Source organism: Octodon degus, unplaced genomic scaffold (genome assembly GCF_000260255.1).
Source record: "Octodon degus isolate 3935 unplaced genomic scaffold, OctDeg1.0 scaffold00288, whole genome shotgun sequence".
NCBI classification, from domain to species: Eukaryota; Metazoa; Chordata; class Mammalia; order Rodentia; family Octodontidae; genus Octodon; species Octodon degus.
Genome location: NW_004524864.1, coordinates 925,803 through 946,461, shown reverse-complemented (window position 1 = coordinate 946,461; position 20,659 = coordinate 925,803). Strand labels below are relative to the sequence as shown.

Below are 20,659 nucleotides of genomic sequence, written 5' to 3'. Positions count from 1 at the left end.
TAAAATTTAAAAAAAAATAAGTATATCTTCAAGGGGCATCCACTTAAATATGAAGGCTTCAAGTTTATCATTCTTTATAGCTGAGTAGTACTCCATTATATAAAAGTACCACATATTTTTCAGCCATTCCACATGTGACGGGCATTTTGGTTGTTTCCAAGTTCTGGCTATTACAAGTTGTGCTGCTATAAACATAGGCACACATATATCACTATGATATGATGCTTTCAGTTCCTCCGGGAAAATTCCCAGTAGGGGGATAGCAGGCTTGAATGGAATTTCCAGTCCTAGTTTTCTAAGGAGTCTCCACACTGATTTCCATAATGGTTGCACCAGTCTACACTCCCACCAACAGTGGAGAAGGGTCCCCTTTTCCCCACAGCCTCTCCAACGAAAATAAGTCTTTGTATTAAATTTTTCCTGTTATGAGGAAACAAAAAGCAAATACAAAATGCAAGGAAAAATTCTACAAATAAGTGGCCTATATTCTTAAAAATTTCAAAGTCAACTAAAGATAAGCAACTATGTGCATTCTGTAACTCTCGCTTGGTTCCTCTGTTAAAAGAATGGGGAGTAATTATAAAAAGTATTTATTACATAAGTGCTTGTCTGACAAGTGCAAGGTCTTGAATTTGATCCCCAATATAGGAGAAAAGGAAAAAGCATTTATTATAACAACTGATGAAACTCTGAATACAGACTGTAGATAACATAATAATATTGTATCAAGGTTACAGTTCCTAATTTTGGTAATTGCACAGTACTAATGTAAGAGAATGTCACTGTTCTCAGGAAATACACTTGATGTATTTAGTGGTAATGAGAAACTTTTAAATTACTCAAAATAAACAAATGAGAAAGGTGGTAAAGAGGGAACCAGAGAGTAATAAGCTACATGGGGTGACACATGAACACGATAATCTAGGGAAAACATACACAAGACATCTTTGTATTATTTTTGCATCTTTCATATAAGTATTATAGTATAATTGTAAATTACCAAAAGCCAAATGTATATTTAGTTCTTAAATTATGTCAAACATCAACATTGTGAAAGACATCAATAAAAAAAATTCCAAAATGAAATCTGGCTCAAGATAGCAAATCAAATATATGCATATCAGGACTGAGAAACTACCAGACAAATTCCAAAAGTTCCCTGAGGAGATCAAAAACTGTAAGCAGGAAGGATGTGTTTAACAGTGAAACTAGATCAAAATCTGTTAACACAAAGAAAGGTGTCAGGTCAATCCCAAGTCTTGTAAAAAAAAAAAATTAAAATAAAAGAAGACATCCGGAGGTTGAATAAGCCCAACCCAATGAGGCTTTCAGCTCACAAATAAAAAATTTTGCTCAGAAAAACTTACATTAGCACTGTCCAATTATCAAAATCAGGTCTGTTAAAGAAAAAATTAGGACTGTTAACATTGATACAATATTATGTAATCTACAATCTGTTATCAAAGTTTCACCTTGATATATGCTCTAAGGTGGAAGTTCAAACACAAAAAGCACCCATAATGACCACCAGAGATATAGGGAAGTAACCCGGGTTATTTGTAAAAAGTGGGGAAGGACCTCTTCCTGTGAGCGGGCTTAGGTGACCTATGAAAATGGTTCGCTACTCTCTCAACCCAGAAAACCCCACAAAATCATGCAAATCAACAGGCTCAAATCTTCACGTTCACTTTAAGAACATGTGTAAAACTGCCTAGGCCATCAATTATGCATATCCGAACCGAAAGGCCACCAAGTATCTCAAGGATGTCACATTAAAGAAGCACTGTGTACCATTACGGCGTTACAATGGTGGAGTTGGTAGGTGTGCACAGGCCAAACAGTGGGACTGGACACAGGGTCAGTAGCCCAAAAAAAGTGCTGAATTTTTGCTGCATGCTTAAAAATGCAGAGAGTAATGCTGAACTTAAGGGTTTAGACGTAGATTCTCTGGTTACTGAACATATCCAAGTGAACAAAGCACCCAAGATGCGCCGCCGTACTTATAGAGCTCATGGCCGGATTAATCCATACATGAGCTCCCCCTGCCATATTGAGATGATCCTTACTGAAAAGGAACAGATTGTTCCCAAACCAGAGGAGGAAGTTGCACAAAAGAAAAAGATATCCCAGAAGAAACTGAAGAAACAAAACCTTATGGCACGGGAATAAATTAAGCATAAAATAAATGCAAATAAAAAAATTTTTTAAAGTGGGGAAGGAATCCCAGCTGTGCCTCCAACCCAACGAAGACAAATTTGAATTTATGTACATTTGAATTCACCTACATATGAACATCAATTCCAGAAGGAAGTTTATTGTAACAAGGAATTTTATCTCTGTTCTCTACTTTAACCTCAGAAAAGTTTTTTTTTTCTTTTTATACTAAGTACTGAACTCCAAGGCCTTTGCACTGAGATATATCTCCAGCCTTTATTTTTATTTTTTATTTTGTTATTGGGGACCAAACTCAGCACTTTGTGCTTGCCAAGCTGGCATTTATGCCACTGGGCTATCCTCCCAGCCCTCCTTTTTTATTTTGAGACAGGGTCCCCACTTGAACTTGCAATCCTCCTTGCCTCTCACCTGCCACATGCCACCTCATGCCACCTCACCTGACTTAAAACTTAGAGTATTTGTCACAGTAATTGTTTAATAAATGTTTGTTGAGTGGATTGATAAAAACAAGACAGAAATAATGTAAATGCTGATAAGAACAGTATTGGTAAAAAAAAAAAAAAAAGAACAGTATTGGTTTGGTAGCTATCTGTAAAGTTCTATCACAAAATTGTTTAAAGGTTTATTGGGGGAGGGAGGTAACAGTTCAGCTGTAGAATGTCAAATATACCCTAGGCCTAGAGTTCAATCCCTTGTGCCAATAAAGAAAGAAAAAGGTTGTTTGTAAAGTTAATACTATGGAGAAATATTTGACATTGTTTTGTGGTTTTTTTTTTATTGGAGTGTGTGTGTGTGTGTGTGTGTGTGTGTGTGTGTGTTGTTTGGTTTGCACTGGGAATTGTACACAGGGCTTTCACACTGAACTACTTTTTTTTTTTTTTTGATACCAGGGATTGAACTCAGGACCTTGTGCTTGCCAGGCAGGCACTTAAGCCACTATCCTCCCCGGCCCTACACTGAATTACATCCCCCAAAATTTTTTGAGACAAAGTATGGCTAAATAACCTTGCTGAGGCCAGATCCAAATTTGAATTTGCTAACTTTCTGCCTCCCAGTACAGTGCACCACCACGTGCTAAAACTTTTTTAAAGGATGTAGCTATATTCATCAATACAGTTTTTGAGATATATATATATGTGTGTGTGTGTGTGTGTGTATGTATATGTTTTGCTTTGTTGTATTTTCTATTTAAAATTATTTTCTTTAAAAAGCAAGTATTCTTCCACTCACCCAGCTCAGATATGATTACTACCTAGATTGAACTGAATATATCAATTAATAAACAAATGTAGAACGACACACAGTATGGTCTGCTGCTGGAATACCTGGATTCTAGAAACTATCTGCCTAAATTTGACTATTAACTCTATATTCAATAGCTGTAGACTGAACTGAGTTACATACTTAGCCTGGATTTGCTTTGTTCATCTGTAAATTTGTACAGGATTCTTCCTAGTAAGGCTGGTGTGAAGACTAAATAAATCAATACTAATTTCATAGCACTTCCACAAATGCCTAAGCGCCAGGCATCACTTCTGTTATCGTTATGACTAGGTTCCAAGCACTGCACTAGCTGTAAAAAAGAAAGAGTAGGAAAATGATCCCTGTAGAGACAAGGCAGGTCACACAGACAAGAACAAAAGTCACAGCAAAATGATCACAAGTTAAAGCCTGGCAAAGCAACCAGCGAGCAGAAAGCGGACTGATTAATTTTGCAGAGTGAATCCAAACAGTCTGAGCAACAGCAGTATTTGAAACAATGTCAGCAGGGCTTCAACAACGCGGCTGAGATATAAGGGGACCCCAAAAGACCCTACCGAAGGAACAAAGGTATTGCTTGTTCCCCAAAACATTAGAAATGTAGACGGGATGAAGGGAGCCGGGGATGCGGGAGCAACCTCTGGAAAACAGAAACGGTTGCAAACTATATTTAATCAAGCAAAATGGCAAAAGACGGAACCTTGTCAGGATAATCGCGACAGCACACCTCGAAAGTACTGTACTAGTAAAAGGAAATGATGAAGACAAGTGTCATTAAGAAAGCCAGGATTCCACGGTCTCTGTCACTCCACTGTCCTTTTCTAAGTGCCAACTTCAGACAAACTGAGTCTGAGTCACAGACTGATCAACAGCGTCTCCCGCAGGCTGCAAAGGACCAGTGCAGGCGCTGGTCGCGCACCAGGGCGAGCACTCCAACTCCCAGAGAGGCCGCACTTCCGCTTCCGGCGTGGCCTCCGCTTCCGCTCTCCACACGGACCAATCAGAAGCAGAGCTGGCTCGTGACCCTGTGGGGCTGAGAAGCGCGAGCCGGGAGCCCTGTGGGGCGGGGCTGTGCGGGCTCCATTGGCAGAAAGGGGACCAAAAAAGAAAAAAAAAAGACAACTAAACTTGACCATCTCTGTAGTGATTGGAGTGGATGGGCGGAGGCGGAGCGAGACGCACAGGGACCCTAGCCAGTCGGTGTCTGGAGTAGCGGGGGGCTCCGGGAGGGGAAGGCAAGCGCGCGGTGCAGGTCACCTGCCGCGGGGTCTGGCGGGAGGAGTGCGCCGGCCTCCGCGCTTCCTGTTTCCGGTTCCCGGAGAGAGGCACAACCGGGTCCTGCGAGAGCACCGTCCTGTGACAGGAGCTGTGGGACTGGGGTCTGCGGCTGGTCGCTGGTGGCCCCGGCGCCGGCTCTCGGAAGGACGTTGGCTGGGGATCCTGCCTCTCTGCTTCTCAGTTTGCCCGCGACACGTGAGTCTGAGGGGCGTGGAGGCGGCTGCGGACTGGGCGCGCTCTTGTGACAGGAGCGGGCGGGCTGAGGGCAGCGGTCAGACCCCCAGGGAGTGAGGCCAGAGGACCTCCAGAGCCGAAGAGGAGCTGCGCGACGTCGGGTAGGCAGCGACGCGGAGTCCCCTTTGAAGTACTACATAGTTGTCGAAAGACTCAGGGCTGCATCGTGAAACGAGGTTAGCCACATCGTTGAGATAAGGTATGGCTTCGGGCAGTTGGAAAGTGAAAATGTCCGATGTGGTGGAAGAGTTTTGAGGGGCGTGTTAGCTTGGTGTGGAGAAAAGAAACTAAAAGTGGGATGGCATCGTGTTCCTCGGAGGGAGCTTCCTCTTTGGGAGGTAGAATTAATCTAAGGTTCTTTCTCTCTCTCAACTTTGGGCATTTTAGCCAAGTGGAGATGCTCTTCTGAAAGGGCAGGCTGCTGGAGAAAAAAGGATAAGGATTCAGAAATGAACAGCGGGAAGAAAGTGGAAATTCCACTGAAAGATGGAAAATGACCACCAGTCTGGAGGGGTGGGGAAGTGAGTGCTACAGAGGTCCAGAGATGTAAGCTGCTTTCTAATGCCTGCCTTAGTCACGGACATCCCAATAAAGGAGGATTTTTTTTTTTTTTTTTTTTTTTTTTTTAGCACAGCTACATCTGTCTGTAAAATAAAAAAATTGAACTGGGCCTTTTCAAGACTATAAAATGTCATTTTTTGTTCCCAAAAGTGTGTGGCTTGAGAATCTAATTGTAGCACATTAAAAAGGATGTATCCATCCCTTGGATTTCATAATCTTCCTAATTGTACCCCTGTGCTTAGTTTTCCAACAAGTATCTTTGGCTACGAACTGTTCCATTTGTCCTAATAACTGCATACATGTTGTAATTTGTATAACCTATGGCAAGTAACGTAATGTGTTATTTAAGTAACTCTGTAAGGATCTGTCCCCTGCCTTTGCGGTAGGAAAAATGATGCTCATTTTCGGGGTTATGAAGATTTAACAAACATAATTGAAGTAAAGCACCACCTGTGACACCACCCTGTGTAATAGAAAACCAGCTTAAAGTTAGGGCCAAACCTTAAGCAGGAAAGTGAAAATATAAGGTTAGTCTCATCCTGACTTTTTAAACTATAAGCTAATTAGCAAGTGAAAGATAGTTAAGGTTAGCTGATGCTGATTGTACAGTATTTACTTCTTTGTTTCCTCTCAATTTGTGAGTTTTTGTTCTAACTCGGGGAGAAGAAAAATAAGCAGCTGTTAACAAATAAGGAACTGACTTTGAGGCCAAAGAACATAGCATTCAATGTAAGCATACCTCCAGAAACTGTTCCTTGGGAGGAGGGGATTTTGAAAACTCAAAAAATTGACATTTTAAATTTAGTTCTGAGCCCGTGAGGAAACTGGCATGCTAAATTGGTCTAATAAAAGGAGTTTGCTATTCTTTTTAGTGAATCAACTAGTTGTGTATGGAATAGCAAGTCAGTTTAGGGAACATGGGAGCTTCAGCCCTGAGTTCTTTATTCCACCTCCTATTCACTCAGCTATGTAAGGAGTCACTTCCCCTCCTTGCTTTTTCAGAAAAAAAAAAAAAAAAAAAAAAAAAAAAAAAAAAAAAAGAGAGAGAGAGAGAGAGAACTGGGCATGGCAGTGCATGCCTGTAATCCCAATACTCAGGAGGCTTAAACAAAACAATTACTGCAAATTTGAGGCCAGCCTGGACTGCATAGTGAGACCCTGTCTCTCCAGCAAATAAAAGTTGAATAGATGATAGTTGGAAGAAAATATACATGGTAATGATTAAACAGACCATAAGCTCTGAAGCCAGAATGTCTGGCTTACTCCATAGCTGTGCCTGTTTTCTTAGCCAATAAACAATGTCAATAGTTGTATTTACTGCAAAAGTTTGTAAGGGAGCTGGGGAGATGGCTCAGTGGAATAAGCACTTCCCTGGCAAGCACAAGGGCCTGAGTTCAATCCCTGGTTCCACCAAAAAAAAAAAAAAAAAAAAAGTTTGTAAGGAATAATAAGTTAATATATGTTAAGTTCTTCAAGCAGTGCTTGACTGAAGGTTGTCAGTCTGAATTGTTTCCTACTTGTGTAGTTTTGGTGCTTGAAGTATGTCACGGGGTCTTTAATTTCTTAGCTAATTATAATTACTTTTTGGAAATACTGTAATCGTGTAACTAATGAATTGATGTTTGGGATGTCTAATAGGGATAAATAAATATTAGGGATACATGAAGTCAGGTAAATAATTTCTCAGGCATTTGTTGCTGTAACCAAGTGTAGAAAAATAGAAGGTCCAGTAAAAAATAACCTTGTATAGAGGAGAAGGGAAAGTATTCAGGGCTCAGGGTAGGAATTGCTATCTTTCCCATCTAAAGTGAGAAAAATTTGGAAGAATTAAACTTTGTATCAGAAAAATTAGTGATACTGTATAAAATTAACATGTACCTTGGACCAGAGGATCATTAATACCTGTGTGAAAATTTTTACAATAACTTATTGTGTTCTCGGTCTGAAGATGGGGTAGAGGGAAGCAGATGAGTTTGAGAAACAGCCACAACTGTCCATTTCTAGAGTTGTACAAGGAGCAGGTGAACCCAGAGTTGTCATCAATTTGGAGCATATAAAGCTAATTGTACCTAAAGTACCCTGTGATGAATGTGATCATTATGTGTATTTAAATTGTACCAGTTAGCGTAATAATAATGAAAGGTAACTGTACCTACTAGAAATCTAGAAATCCTTGAGATTTGTGACTTCCAGAAGCTAAGGTGGGTTTTGGGAGCCTTTTTCAAACTACTCCTTTTGACCAAATGAACTTTTCTTCCTATTATTTGATTGAATGATTTTTTAGAGATGAGACATCAGAATAGATAAATGTCATGTTTTAGGTGCTGTGGGTAATTTACCTCTGTCTGGTATCAGTGTAAACAAAGATCATTAGATATGGCTGAGTAGTGATATGATAAGTTAGGACCCAGAAATTTAGATTTCTTATTTTACATCTTTCTCTTTTTTTTCTTTTTTTTTTTTTTTTTTTGGTGGAAGCAGGGATTGAACTCAGTACATCTTTCTCAATAGCTTCCATCTAGACATATTCAAAAGTCTATTTAAATTATAGTTTGAATATTTTCTTAGGAAAGGCCACTGAACTAAGCTTTATTTGTGAACTAGTGTTAAACTTTGCATAATGACTCTAGGTAAATAAATGCACCTTGAGACCATAATCTTAAATGAAGTAAATCGGACACTAATGTGTAAGTACTGCATTGTTTCTCTGGTGTGAAAAACTGAAAGTGTAAGTAAAATATAAAGTAGATACTGAGGAAATAAAAAATGTTCAAATGGGAAAGGGAACCAGGGAGGGGGAAGAGTAAAGGAAGGGGAAGAAATGAAACAGAGCTTGTGTAAATAACAGAGTGGGGTTGAAGGGAGGGTATGGGAATGGGAAAAAGAAATGAAGTTATGTACAGGTATAGATTTTCTGTGGTGAATGTGGTCTAATATTATGTATACCTGAAAGGCGTTTGCCTTGAAAAAAAAAACAAAGAAGGGAAAGAGGGCTGAAGAGAGGGTAGGGGAATGGAAAATAAAACAAGTTATATCATGTATAGTTACAAATTCCCTTTAATGAGTGTGATCATTGTCTACACCTAAAATGTACCAATAAACTTAATTTAAAAAAACTTTGAATAGCAAGATTTGGCAATCTAACTTTTAACCAAAGAGTAAACAGGTGAGGATAGGTGCACCTAGGTTATCAATGTTTAAGTAATTCATATTCTTTCCTCCTTTCATTCTTCTCACTCCCGTAGTTCATCTTGAAGGATTCATCTATAAGTCAGATTAAAAGTTACATATGTGGGTTTCCTGCTGCAGGTGTTCTTGGCACGGAGATACTAAAATGTATGTCGCATATGCCAAAAGAATTATACTTTCCAAATAACAAAATGCCATTCACTTATTACATGTTCATGTGCTTTCCCTCTTTTCCTTCTTTCCTACTTCCACTTACCTTTCCCAACACATGCTCCCTTCCAGAAGGATGTTCCCCTTCTATAGCTACTGGAGAACAGGACTGCTACTACTGCTGCTCTTGGCTGTGGCAGTGAGAGAATCCTTGCAGGCTGAAGAAAAAACTTGTGACTTGGTGGGAGATACAGATAAAGAGTCGAAGAATGAGTTGGCTCTACTGAAGAGACTGAAACCACTATTTAACAAAAGGTAAATGAGAAGAACCATCAGGGGTTTGAGAAACTATTAAAGATTTTTTTTTCTTCTTTTTACTTACTAAGTCTCATTTTAATATGAAGGGAATATTTAGTGTAGTAACCCCCTTCAGGAGGTGTGTCCCAAACTGCTCTTGAATAATACAGTGGACCCTCAAGTTACAACCGGAATTTCAGGTTTACCTTGTGACTTAAAGTAGAACCCAAATGGCAGCTGCCTGTGCTCTTGTAAACAAAGACTTGCAATGTCAGAAAAGTGTAAGCATATGAAGCAACAGTCTGAGCCTAGATGCACATGTTCGTGAACATGAATGGCCCCCAAAAAGCTAAAAAAGAAGCTAAGGAAGGAAGAGAAGTTGAAGAAACCAGGCAAAAAAAAGGAAAATTATGGAGCGATATGAGTGGCTTTTTTTTTTTTTTTCTAGAACCGGGGATTGAACTCATGCCCTTGCACTTGCCAGGGAAGCATTTATTCTACTGAGCCGTCTCCCTGGCCCTAAGAGTGGCTTTTTTGTGATCAATCATGCTAATATGTTCAGCATGCCAAAATCTTACATTTGTGGCTGGGGCGATAGCTCAGTGGTCTAAGCACCTGCCTGGCAAGCTCTAGGACCCAGGTTCAATCCCCAGGACCACATGCATTGCTGGTCAGGAACTGCTTTGCAGGAGCTGCCTGAGTTTCAACTGTGTAACGAGATCCTGTATAAATAAATATTAAAAAAAAAAAAAAAATCTTACATTTGTATGAGAAAGCTAGTGTTGCTCAGGGTGTTACTCAAATTAGTTACAATCCACAGTGTTAAATGAGAGAGAAAGGCTATTGTATTATGTAGATAAACAAAAGGCAGATGGCAGGTTATAGCCTCAGTATAATTTTTGAGAAAGCTGGGGCTATAAGTGCAGATCTCATAAAGGATTAGAGTCCTTTATTCACCCCATCAACAGGTGATAATGGTGAACTATTTCATGCCAGTATGGAATAGTTTCACAATTTTAAAGCAAGAACTGGGGTTCATAAAGTAACAAGGCATGGTGAATCAGCCAGTGCTGATGAAAGGGCTGCTGAAAATTACATAACCACTTTGAAATGATGACACAGAGAAATGGCTTTTGCTCTCATAATGAAACTTGTCTTTCCTAGAAGAAAATGCCAGGCCACAAGCATGAATGATAGACTAACCTTACTGCTGTGTGCCAATGTGAATGGTGACCTCAGTTAAAACCTCCTAGTTTATCACTTTGAGACCTCTAAAATGTTCAGAAAATAGTCATGAAGAATAGGCTGGGCTCATGTGGAGATCTAGTGCAAAAGTCTGGGTAACAAGAGTACTTTTTCTTGAGTGTATCAGAGAGGCTTTCTGTCCTACTCTTAAAGAATATCTAGAAGACAAAGGTTACCACTCAAAATCTCATCTCGGACAGTGCTTCTGCTCACCCACAAGATATGGCAGAAGAATTGGCTAAAAAATTCCCATGAATGTGAAGTTCTTCCCACATAATGTCACTCTTCTGCAGCCTGTGGATCAGATTATAGCTGTTCCTGAGGTACTTCCAGAGAGATGGTCTTGGATACAGATTTAACCCTTGAAGAGTTCTGGAAGGAATATTACAGCGTCCTTTCCTATGTGGTGTTGAGAAATCCTGGGCCAGTGTCTAAGGACACTGAGATCTGGAAGAAAGTGTGGCCTAAAATTATACTTGAGAGAAACTTTCAAGGCTGTATAGAGGGGCTTGAGCCTGCAGTTGATCCTGAGGTTGATGACAGTGTCATTTATAGCAGAGTCCATAGGCTTGTAGATAGACTGTGGCGATGTTGAGGAACTGATGAGGAACATTCAAATTGTCCACAGACATTTATAGAGAAGACCCACCCAGAGAAAAAGCTATTCATTGCACTCACTTGCTTAGTGACAGTGTCATGTCATAATGTAGAATAGTGTTAAAAGATGTAACAGGCAACCTTAGACCAGCTTTTAGTTCTGAAAAGGTTTGGACCTAGTGAGCCAGAAGCAGATCCTAGTGGGCTACACAGACTCCCAAGGAGAGGATACCAGAGAGCCGGGTCCCTAATGGCTCTTGCAGAAGGGGACTCTCCATTTCATACTCCTTTTCTGCAAGCCAAAGATGTCAACTTGAATGGTGAGTACAGTATAAAATTTGTTGTTTCTGGTAAACTAGGCACATTATGGAACTTTGGTGGCTATACTAGGAAAATTACTGGTATTTCTGATAAATTACATTATACAACCATTTTTTTTTTATTATGAAACAGTTAAGGGGTGTTTGGGGAAGTTCAGAACACATGATGGGTATTTCCATTATCTCTTATGAGGAAAATGGTCTTGACTTTACAGCCAGCCATATCAAACGTGTTGGGTTCTTAAGTCAAGGGTCCAGTGTATTAAGTTTATTTGCTTGTAATACCTTGCTGTCCTCAATGCTGTAGACAAATTCTCAGCCCAGTTTTTAGTAGCAGTGTCCCTTGCCTTCCAGAGAAGACTAGACTTACATAGGAATGTAAGCATTGCTTGATATCTCCATATCTTAGTGCTTTACAAGTGTCTAATCAACACGGTTAGGCCTATGCATGTTGTTGTTAATGCCAGCTAGATAAATCTGAAGTGCCCCTTAAGAAACATGGAATTCTTGGGGGCCGGGGAGATGGCTCAGTAGAATAAGCACTTTCCTGGCAAGTGTAAGGGCCTGAGTTCAATCCTCGGTTCCACCAAAAAAAAAAAAAGAAACATGGAATTCTTCTACAAACAAGGACCCTTGCTGTTGGAAGAATAATCACTAACACATAAGCCTAGAGTAGGCATTCTGCAAATATCTAGACTGTTCAGCTGTTTTGAGTGGTACAGCTTAATCATTCATCAAAGATTGTCTGGTAGGGTCATGAATATCCCATAGTTCCACAAATACTGTTCATTGTTAAATTTAACCATGATGTGAGATAAATAAAACATATTTTTTTTTATCCTCAAAAGAAGAGAGGGAGGCTGGGTTTTTCTTGAGGCTGATAGCTTAGTAACTCTCTTCCTGTCTTTCCGCTTTTCTTGACAGCTTTGAGAGCACAGTAGGCCAGGGCTCTGACACATACATGTACATATTCCGGGTGTGCCGGGAAGCCAGCAACCACAGCTCTGGAGCAGGCCTGGTGCAGATCAACAAGAGCAATGGGAAAGAGATGGTGGTGGGGAGGCTCAATGAGACTCACATCTTCAACGGAAGTAAGATTGTTACTGATTAATCCCATGTTGGTCCTCTTGACAGTTCTGTATGCTTGGCCTTCCCCAGTCTCTTTAGTGTATCAGATGCTCCTTAGATGCTTAGGTCCACACCTTAGGACACACACATGTTGAAGACAGTAGACAGATTCATGGTGAATGCAAAATCTACCCAGAACATACAGTCTAGAGTCCTGTATTCACCCAAATACTTCAGGAGTTCCACACCATATACCATGCTTCTCATCAAATTGACCACTTTTCCAGTTAAGGTTTAAGAGGTGAAGCTTTTTTGCAAACTAATCCATCTAAGAAATTTGTCACCAGTGTTCTATGGAGTTTTTTCTCAGAAGTGATAAAATGATATTGCTGAAAAGGATTACATGGCATTTATAATCTAATTCCCTCCTAAAAGCATATTAATTAGCCAGTGTAGGTATTTACTCCTGTGAATAATGCACTAGAATATTATTCAGAGTTGGGGCTCGGGTAAGATGAGTGAGTTTTTGCTCCAACCTATCCTATTCCTAGTCCTTTGACTGAAAAATTGTTTCATCTTTCAATTTGAGGGCCCAGGGAGATAGCTCAGTAGAATAAGTGCTTGCCTGGCCAGAGCAGGGTCCTGAGTTCAATCCCCAGTACCGCAAAAATAAATAAATCTTTGTTTTACTTTCTAGTATGCAAAATTTACCTCACATGATTGCTTAATCATATGATGTTGGCAGAAGAACTTTGAACACAACAAATAATTAAATAAATGTATTCCCATCTCAAAAAATTAGCTACTTCGAATTTATCTATGACTGATTTTAAATGACAGGCTTCTCCCTGCTGCCTAGCAATTATATGCAACTTCTTTTGTTGTTACCAGGTATTTGGAAAATGTGAATCAATGTTAAGCTGTGGATCATAATTATATTTATATTATTGTTGCCTACCCTGACTGTGGAAGGTTAAGATTATTCTTAGTCTAAATGTCTGATTCTTAGTTGTCTTAAACAAGGAAGCACAAAGCATCAGTAAAGGAGAAAGTTTGAGCTTCACGCCTCTGGTATACAAAGCAATCTGATGCCTTCATTCTGCTTCGCCAAACCTGGGCCAGCTCACTGCTCCCTATACCCCAAAGCACTGTCTTCCTGTCCCTCCTCAGGTAATTGGATCATGCTGATCTACAAAGGTGGCGATGAATATGACAACCACTGTGGCAAGGAGAAGCGTCGTGCAGTGGTGATGATCTCTTGCAATCGACGCACCCTAGCAGTAAGCCTTTGGGGGTATCAAAGCCATGGACACAAATTACTAGGGCTGACCTGAGGCAGGAGAGTGTGTCCAGAAGGGACAGGATACACAGGGTAGAGAAACATGAGAAGACTAGCACCATTTTCCCTTGTCAGACACCCATCTTCCATGAAATGAGGCCACTTGCCAAGAGAAATGTTTTGCGGGGTTTTCTTTTATTGGACAGAAGTTGGAAGAAAAGATTTTATCACATAAATACTAATGTTCTGCCCTTTCATCCTCAGGACAACTTTAACCCTGTGTCTGAGGAGCGAGGCAAAGTCCAGGATTGTTTGTACCTCTTTGAGATGGATAGCAGTTTAGCTTGTTCCCCAGAAGTCTCCCACCTCAGCGTGGGCTCTATCTTACTCCTCACGTGAGTACTCTTCTTAGTACAAGCCCTGCTTTAACTCTTTACAGTCAGTAACTGTGCATGTGTTATATTAAATCGGGAGACTGAACTCTGAAAGTGACTGCAGATTTAATGAAATTAGATTTAATGCTGTGTTTTCGGGGTTGAGTGGTTATGTTGGGGTTGTTTTTTAAGTGAATTGGACATAAGATTTCCCTACTTAGCTCAGATTTGTAGCGATCCTCCTATTTTCAGCCTCCCCGGCACTGAAATTACAGGCGTTCGCCACCTGTGCCAGGAACAGGGTTGGGGCCAGGCCAGTGCTTTAGTCCACTGAGCTATCTCGCCAGGTTGTTGGCAGGTCTAGTTATGTAGCGCAGTCTAGCCTTGAACTCAGGGCAGTCCCCTGCCTCAAACTCCCAAGTTCTAGGATTATAAGCATGGGCTTCTATGCAGAACATTTTAATGTTTACTCCCCATAAATATTCACATTTAGAGTTGCCCCCCACCCCCAGGGCAGTTCTAAGTAATATCCCATTTGACTATTAGAATGGTGGAAACATAGAATTATACATCTAATAGCTGTTATTCTTAGCTGACGAATTTACAGTGGCTTACATTTTTTTCTAAACCTTGTCACCCTGAAAAAACATCAGATCTTGCTCTGATGTTCAGACTGGGCTTGAATTTGTGACCTTCCTGCCCAAGCTCCCAAGTGGCTGAGACTGCAGGCGTGTGTCACCTTCCTACCTCTAGTTTTTAATAATACGTATCTTTTTGCTTCTACAGATTTGCATCACTGGTTGCTGTCTACATCATTGGGGGTTTCTTGTATCAGCGACTAGTGGTAGGAGCCAAGGGAATGGAACAGTTTCCGCACTTAGCCTTCTGGCAGGACCTTGGCAACCTGGTAGCAGTAAGTAACAAGACCACTGGCTAGGTAACCAGTCACTCAGTCACTGATTAGTCAGAGGAATTTTCTGGGACAAAGGACATCAGTGGTGATGCCACAAAAGTCCCAAGTCAATACAGTTGGTTGTCCTGGTACAAAGTGGCATTTCTGGCCTTACTTAGGTGTGGGTGGAAGATCAGTAGTTTATATATTGTGTCCCCCAAACCCAGTTTAGTTGTTAGCAGGGCCTAGGTTAGAAGCCATGGCCCATTAGTGTGCTCTGCCATGGCCAAACACAGTGCTCAACACAGAAAGGAGAATAGAGCTCATGTTTTGGGGTCCTTATCCACAGTTATCTGGCCCCACACAGACCTCATGGCGAAGAAGAGTCTGATGGAATTCAGCTGCTTGGGGTAGCAGTGCCAGAGGTGAGGGACCATCCGAAGCATCTAAGGCCACACTTCACTGACCCACCTGGACACACCAAAGAGCAGGTTCTGATAGGCTGTGTTTCTCAGTCCAAATGACAAATCAGAATTATCATGTGGCCTAATTAGGAGCTTAGTCTCTAAATTGAAATCAAGCTGATTGTTGTTTTAGAGGTTTTCTCTTCATTTGCCCTAGAGAAAGATTTTTATTTTTCTATTTCTTTTGAGATGAGGTCTTACTATGTAGTTGAGGCTTGCCTCCAACTCACTGTGTAGAACAGGTTGGCCTCAAACTTGAGATCCTCCTACCTTAGCCTCCTAGATGCTGGGATTACAGGCAAGCACCACCATGCCCAGCTTGAGAAAGTTTTTAGGTTCTTAGACAAAGAATGTTCTTGTCCTACCCTACAGTGGAATATCCCAAACTACTGTTTTTTCCTTTGCTTTTTTCGCCCTGCAGGATGGTTGTGACTTTGTATGCCGTTCTAAGCCCCGAAATGTGCCTGCCGCTTACCGAGGTGTGGGTGATGACCAGCTGGGGGAGGAGTCAGAAGAAAGGGACGATCATTTATTACCAATGTGATTGTACTTTGAGTATCCATCCTCGTCCCCCAGACCAAAGCATACTCAGCCAGGTTTCTCACGCATCTCCCCTCTCATCTTGTCCTTAATAGCACTTTGCTTCCCAGTTTGCTTTGCATTTGCATCCTCTTCACACTATCTGCCTTCCCTGTGCTCTTGGTTTTGTTTTCTATAGGTACAGTTGGATTGAGGGAGCAGGGCCTGGGAAAACAGGCTACTGCATTATGGCTACCAGAAGGTACAAGACAAGTAATGTGGGCAAAGGGGTTATTGGCCCAGTCTTTTTTAAAAACACATTATCACAAGTTTTTTAGACACTGGATTTCTTTAATTTAAAAAAAAAAAAAATCAAAGGAACATTATTTATACAGACCTGATGGCTTTCATGCTAACTCTACCCTACAGTAGTCTCCATGAGAATCTGGGTATATGTAATTTCTTGCTGCTTGGAACTGCTTTACAGTGATTACTTGGTTGCAATCCAAGTACTCCCATTTGGTCTCAGCCTAGGGGTGTTCTAGACTTGGGATCAGGATAGGGAAAATGTGAAACTCCCCAATTACAGAATTGTAAGACACCACACTTGTGGATCTTGTGTTACTTTATAGCTAGAATTGGGGCTTGGGTTGTGGTGGTGTGGTTAACCACTCCATATGTAGCCAAATGCCTAAAACAGCAATCCAGCCCTTGGATAAGACAGTTGGGACTACCCTCCTGTCCCTCAGACGTTCCAGCACAGGGCAGTTCTGTTTACTTTGAGGTGGAATTTCCTCTGGCATTTCTCTCCCATTTGTAGTAGAAACTGGCAAAGCTGTTCTTACCCTATCTCTCTACAGTGTTTCTAAACACATACTGCACTTTTTCCGCTGGCCTGTGGTTTTGCTTTTTCCTCCCAGTCTTCTGGAAAGGAGATAGAAGCAGAAATGGGACATGCAGGTTCTGCAGTCCTCTGCTCTAGCTGTGGATGCTGCTGCCGCTCCTGACCCTGCTGCTGGCTCAGGGAAGTGTGTCTTTCCCACATTTCTGTGGGAAAAGTTTTTAATCCTCCAATGCTTCTGTCTTTCTGTGTCGGCCATGTACCCAGAATCCCAGGCTGATCTTCCTATAATAGTGAACCCTGGGCCACTAAAGAGTAACATGGCTCCACTGGACACCAGAAGGATGGAATCAATAGGCAGGGGCCTTTTATAAGTCTTTAGAGAAGAAAATGAAATTCTTTCACCTTTGGACTTTTCAGTAGTATTGGAATGGTTTTGTGGGTTTTATCCTTTCAGAATAGGAAAACTAATGTTACAAAAGCATCTCCTTTTTTATTTGCATCTTCCCCCCATATCCTGGTGTTTTGTTGAACTGAAAAAAAAAGGAAATATACACCATTTTTTGTACAAAAACAATGATTAAAAAAACACAAAATGTTAGCCTAATCACTTGTGTGAATGAGATTACATAGTGGAATGGAGTGAGACAACTGAGACCAATTTTCATCCTTTTACTGAGGAAGAAAAAAATATTTAATATTTTGTTGTATAAGGTATAGTCCCTAAGGCAGGTACTTACAATCCTGGCCTCAGACCCACACACACCTGTTTATAAAGCTATAGGACAGAGTGAGGTTGAAATTGAAAAAGGCAGAGGGTAGAAGACAACAGAAAATTGGGAGAAAGCAGGGGGATGCAGAAAGAATGACAATAGCCACACGTATGCCAATCAAACGCTTTTAGTCCCTGCAGCAAATCAGATGCCAACAAAGTCTCCACCAGCTAGTGACCCTGCCACGGATGCAGGAGATACTCAATGCTAAGGGAACAGGCAATAACAAAACAGCCACAAAGCTACCGTGCGACAGTCCCAAGGGAAGAGGGCACCAGATTTTGCTTTTGTGTCACACCAGTTAAAAAAACCCAACCTCTGCCCCTGGGGAGGCAAACCTACATTCCACTTCCTTGCCTTACCATACAGCACACTCCTCTTCTGGGGAGCTGAGATGCTGGCTAGATGCTCCACTCCAGGATAAGGCTGGGCCGTCCTGGTTCTCTAGACTGCCTCTTTATAAAGATTGCATTAGGGCAGGAGGATATGGTGAGAGTTATAAAGATCTTTAAAAATAAAATGAAACCCAGAGAAAATGTCAAAGCTGCCACCATGTAGCACCAGCAACCAATTCTTACACTTCTTTCCTGCTCAGTAATCCCCCTCCAGAAGGTCCCATAGTTGGAACAGCTCTTTCTTCCCTGCAAAGTCTGCTGGTTCCAGGTTGTGACCTGGACGGTGGGGAGTGTCCACCTTCAGCTGTGTAGTCCAAGAGGGCCACCTTAGGTCTCCTTGAGGACATTTATCTTGACGCAGATCTTAAGAGCAGGGCCCAATTTGATGTTCATGGCACTCATAAGATGTTCTTCTTTAAGTAATAAAAGGGCCTGTCCATCAATCTCTTGGGAACGGAACTCCTCCGCGATCTCTTGGCAGCCTACAAGGACAAGGTGAGAATGTGTATGAGAAACTGCACCGGAGCATGAGAAACACTGCAGATGAAGCAGCAGGCTGAGCAGTGGTTAGCCCCAGTCATCCGCTACACTCAGTTATAGATGGCTTTGGAGGGGGTTGTATGATTCCAGGGACACCTAGACCCTGTGTACTGAACTACATCCCCAGTGTGTTTTGTTTTTAGGCAGGGTCTCACTAACTCACTAACTGCCTGAACCGGTGCGGTGATCTTCCCAGAGGATCCCAGACAATAGATTTCATGCATGCACTACCATACCTACCTGAGATAATGTGTTTGGGCAGCAAATGGAATCGGAGATACTAGCTACTACTTAAAAACATCAAAAAGGATAAATCCAGCCCCAGTGGGGCAGGCCTGTAATGTCACACTTTGGCTAAGGCAGGAAGATAGCAAGTTCAAGCCCAGCCTAGTTAGTTACTCAGTGACTCAGCAAAACCCTGTCTCAATTTCAAAAGGATTGGAGATATAGCTCAATGAAAACCCTTGGTTCAATCCCCAGTGCCACAAAATAAAAGGAAGATCTAAACTACTTACCACAAAAATCAAGTGGGAAAAAATATATGGATACTTTCTTTCGTAGTGGAAAAGACTGATGTTAGAAGCCTTTGCAAGGGCCAAGCATGATGGCATAAACATAATCCCAGCACTTGGGAGGCTGAGGCAGGATAGTCACAAGTTCAAGGCTACCCTGAACTACACAGTGAAAACCTGTCTCAAAAAAAACCTTGCAGGGTCAGGGAGATGGCTCAGTGAAATAAGTGCTTCCCTGGCAAGCACAAGGGCCTGAGTTCAATCCCCGGTTCCGCAAAAAAAAAAAAAAAAAAAAAAACTTGCAACAATTCTGTTAAGAGCCTAAACTTAAGACAGCAGGAATATGGTGGTTTTGTTTTTGCTATTTGAGGTGCTAGGGATTAGACCAGGGTGCTCACACTAACATGCCCCCTCTTAATACATGTATTCACTGACAGGAGGTAGAATGTGTACGCTGCACTACACATTTCGAGACCATCTCCCCATACTGCCTAGGCTAGCCCTGTACATGCAGTCCTCCCTCAGCCTTTCCAGAGTTGAAATCAGGGGCCTGTACCATCAGGCCTATTCTGGCAATTTTCCCTTACAGAGAATAGGCCTGCCAGAAAGATGGGTCAACAGTGGCTCCTTAATTTACTTCCTCTGTTAGAGAAAAGGTGGTATTTCTGGTAGGGATTACAGTTAATCGCATAAAAAATCCAAAACTGGTAAGAAGTAACAGCTGAATCACAGAGAAGGAAGCACTGCAGAATTGCTGATGTGGTAAAAAACATGTTAACCCAGAAGAAAATTCCAAAGCCCAGCCATAAGCAAGCCACTTAACTACCAAGGGGAAGGGCCTCTGCAGTATCCAAGTTCTAGCTACCTCTCCATCTGTTCCCACTCACAAAGCCCCTGCGGATAGTAATGCCTGGCTTCTGCAGGAGAGCCCACGTACCTTGGAGAGAAGCTATGAATTCATACACCTCCTCTACGCTCCAACGGCTCGGATTACTGGACAGGAACACTGGGTTTATGCCATGTAACTCTGGTGTTGGTGGTGCTGTCATGGTATTCCCTATGTCGCGTTCTCCATGCCCAGCGCGTACTGACAATGGCCCAGGAGACGTAGGGGAGAGTGCTTCGTCATAACTAGAGTTATCTGAACCCCGGCTGGAGTCCTCTTGACCCTAGAGAGACAATAGCAAAGCAGAGGTCAGGAATAACACTTTCAGGAGTTCTCTTCCTCCCCACTCACCCTAGGATAAGCACAAAAGACAAACCACTAGTGCTACTTGTCAAGTACTCTATGCTTCATGTGCCCACATGCCTTTTAGGATTTTTTTTTGGGTCTTTTTTTTTTTTTTTTTTTTTGCAGAACTGGGGATTGAACTCAGGCCCTTGCACTTGCCAGGGACACATGCCTCTCAAGTATGAACTTTCTTACTTCCCTGATTCCACCCTTGTACCTTCTCAAGTACAGAAAGTAAAAATTAGGGGCCAGGGAGATGGCTCAGCGGACTTAGCGTTTCCCTGGCAAGCACAACAACCTGAGCTCAATCCCCAGTTCTACCAAAAAAAAAAAAAAAAAGTAAAGATTAATGGATACACAAACCAGCAATCAGGTGAAAGATGACAAAAGAAAGCCCAAAAGCTTGGCGTCATCTCATTTCCCCTGGGCACATGAGTTGCCCCATGTCCCCCATTTTATTTTATA

The 20,659-nt window shown here is 41.6% G+C and overlaps 2 protein-coding genes across 5 annotated transcripts in view; one reads left to right on the top strand and one right to left on the bottom strand.

Moving 5' to 3' along the window:
- Window positions 1-4,478: 4,478 nt before the first annotated feature.
- Window positions 4,479-17,339, top strand: M6pr (mannose-6-phosphate receptor, cation dependent). 2 transcript variants are annotated; one of them, XM_004647137.2, is made up of 9 exons: window positions 4,479-4,908; window positions 8,754-8,844; window positions 8,980-9,162; window positions 12,231-12,397; window positions 13,545-13,654; window positions 13,918-14,048; window positions 14,814-14,940; window positions 15,805-15,923; window positions 16,998-17,339. In XM_004647137.2, the coding sequence occupies exons 2-9, from the start codon at window positions 8,798-8,800 to the stop codon at window positions 17,032-17,034; spliced, it is 921 nt and encodes a 306-aa protein (XP_004647194.2). In that variant the 5' UTR covers window positions 4,479-4,908; window positions 8,754-8,797; the 3' UTR covers window positions 17,035-17,339. The 2 variants fall into 2 exon arrangements, with proteins under 2 accessions (XP_004647194.2, XP_023563167.1); XM_023707399.1 differs by having other exon boundaries at window positions 4,481-4,908; window positions 15,805-17,339.
- A 224-nt stretch (window positions 17,340-17,563) lies between these two features.
- The window catches only part of Phc1 (polyhomeotic homolog 1), a 19,558-nt gene continuing 16,462 nt past the window's right edge, over window positions 17,564-20,659 (bottom strand). For all 3 annotated transcript variants that reach the window (XM_004647135.3, XM_023707398.1, XM_004647136.2), the window contains 2 exons: window positions 19,901-20,132; window positions 17,564-18,393 (listed from right to left, as the gene is read on the bottom strand). In XM_004647135.3, the coding sequence (XP_004647192.1) occupies window positions 18,239-18,393; window positions 19,901-20,132 (387 nt within the window). In that variant the 3' untranslated portion in view covers window positions 17,564-18,238. The remainder of the gene's footprint in view (window positions 18,394-19,900; window positions 20,133-20,659) is intronic.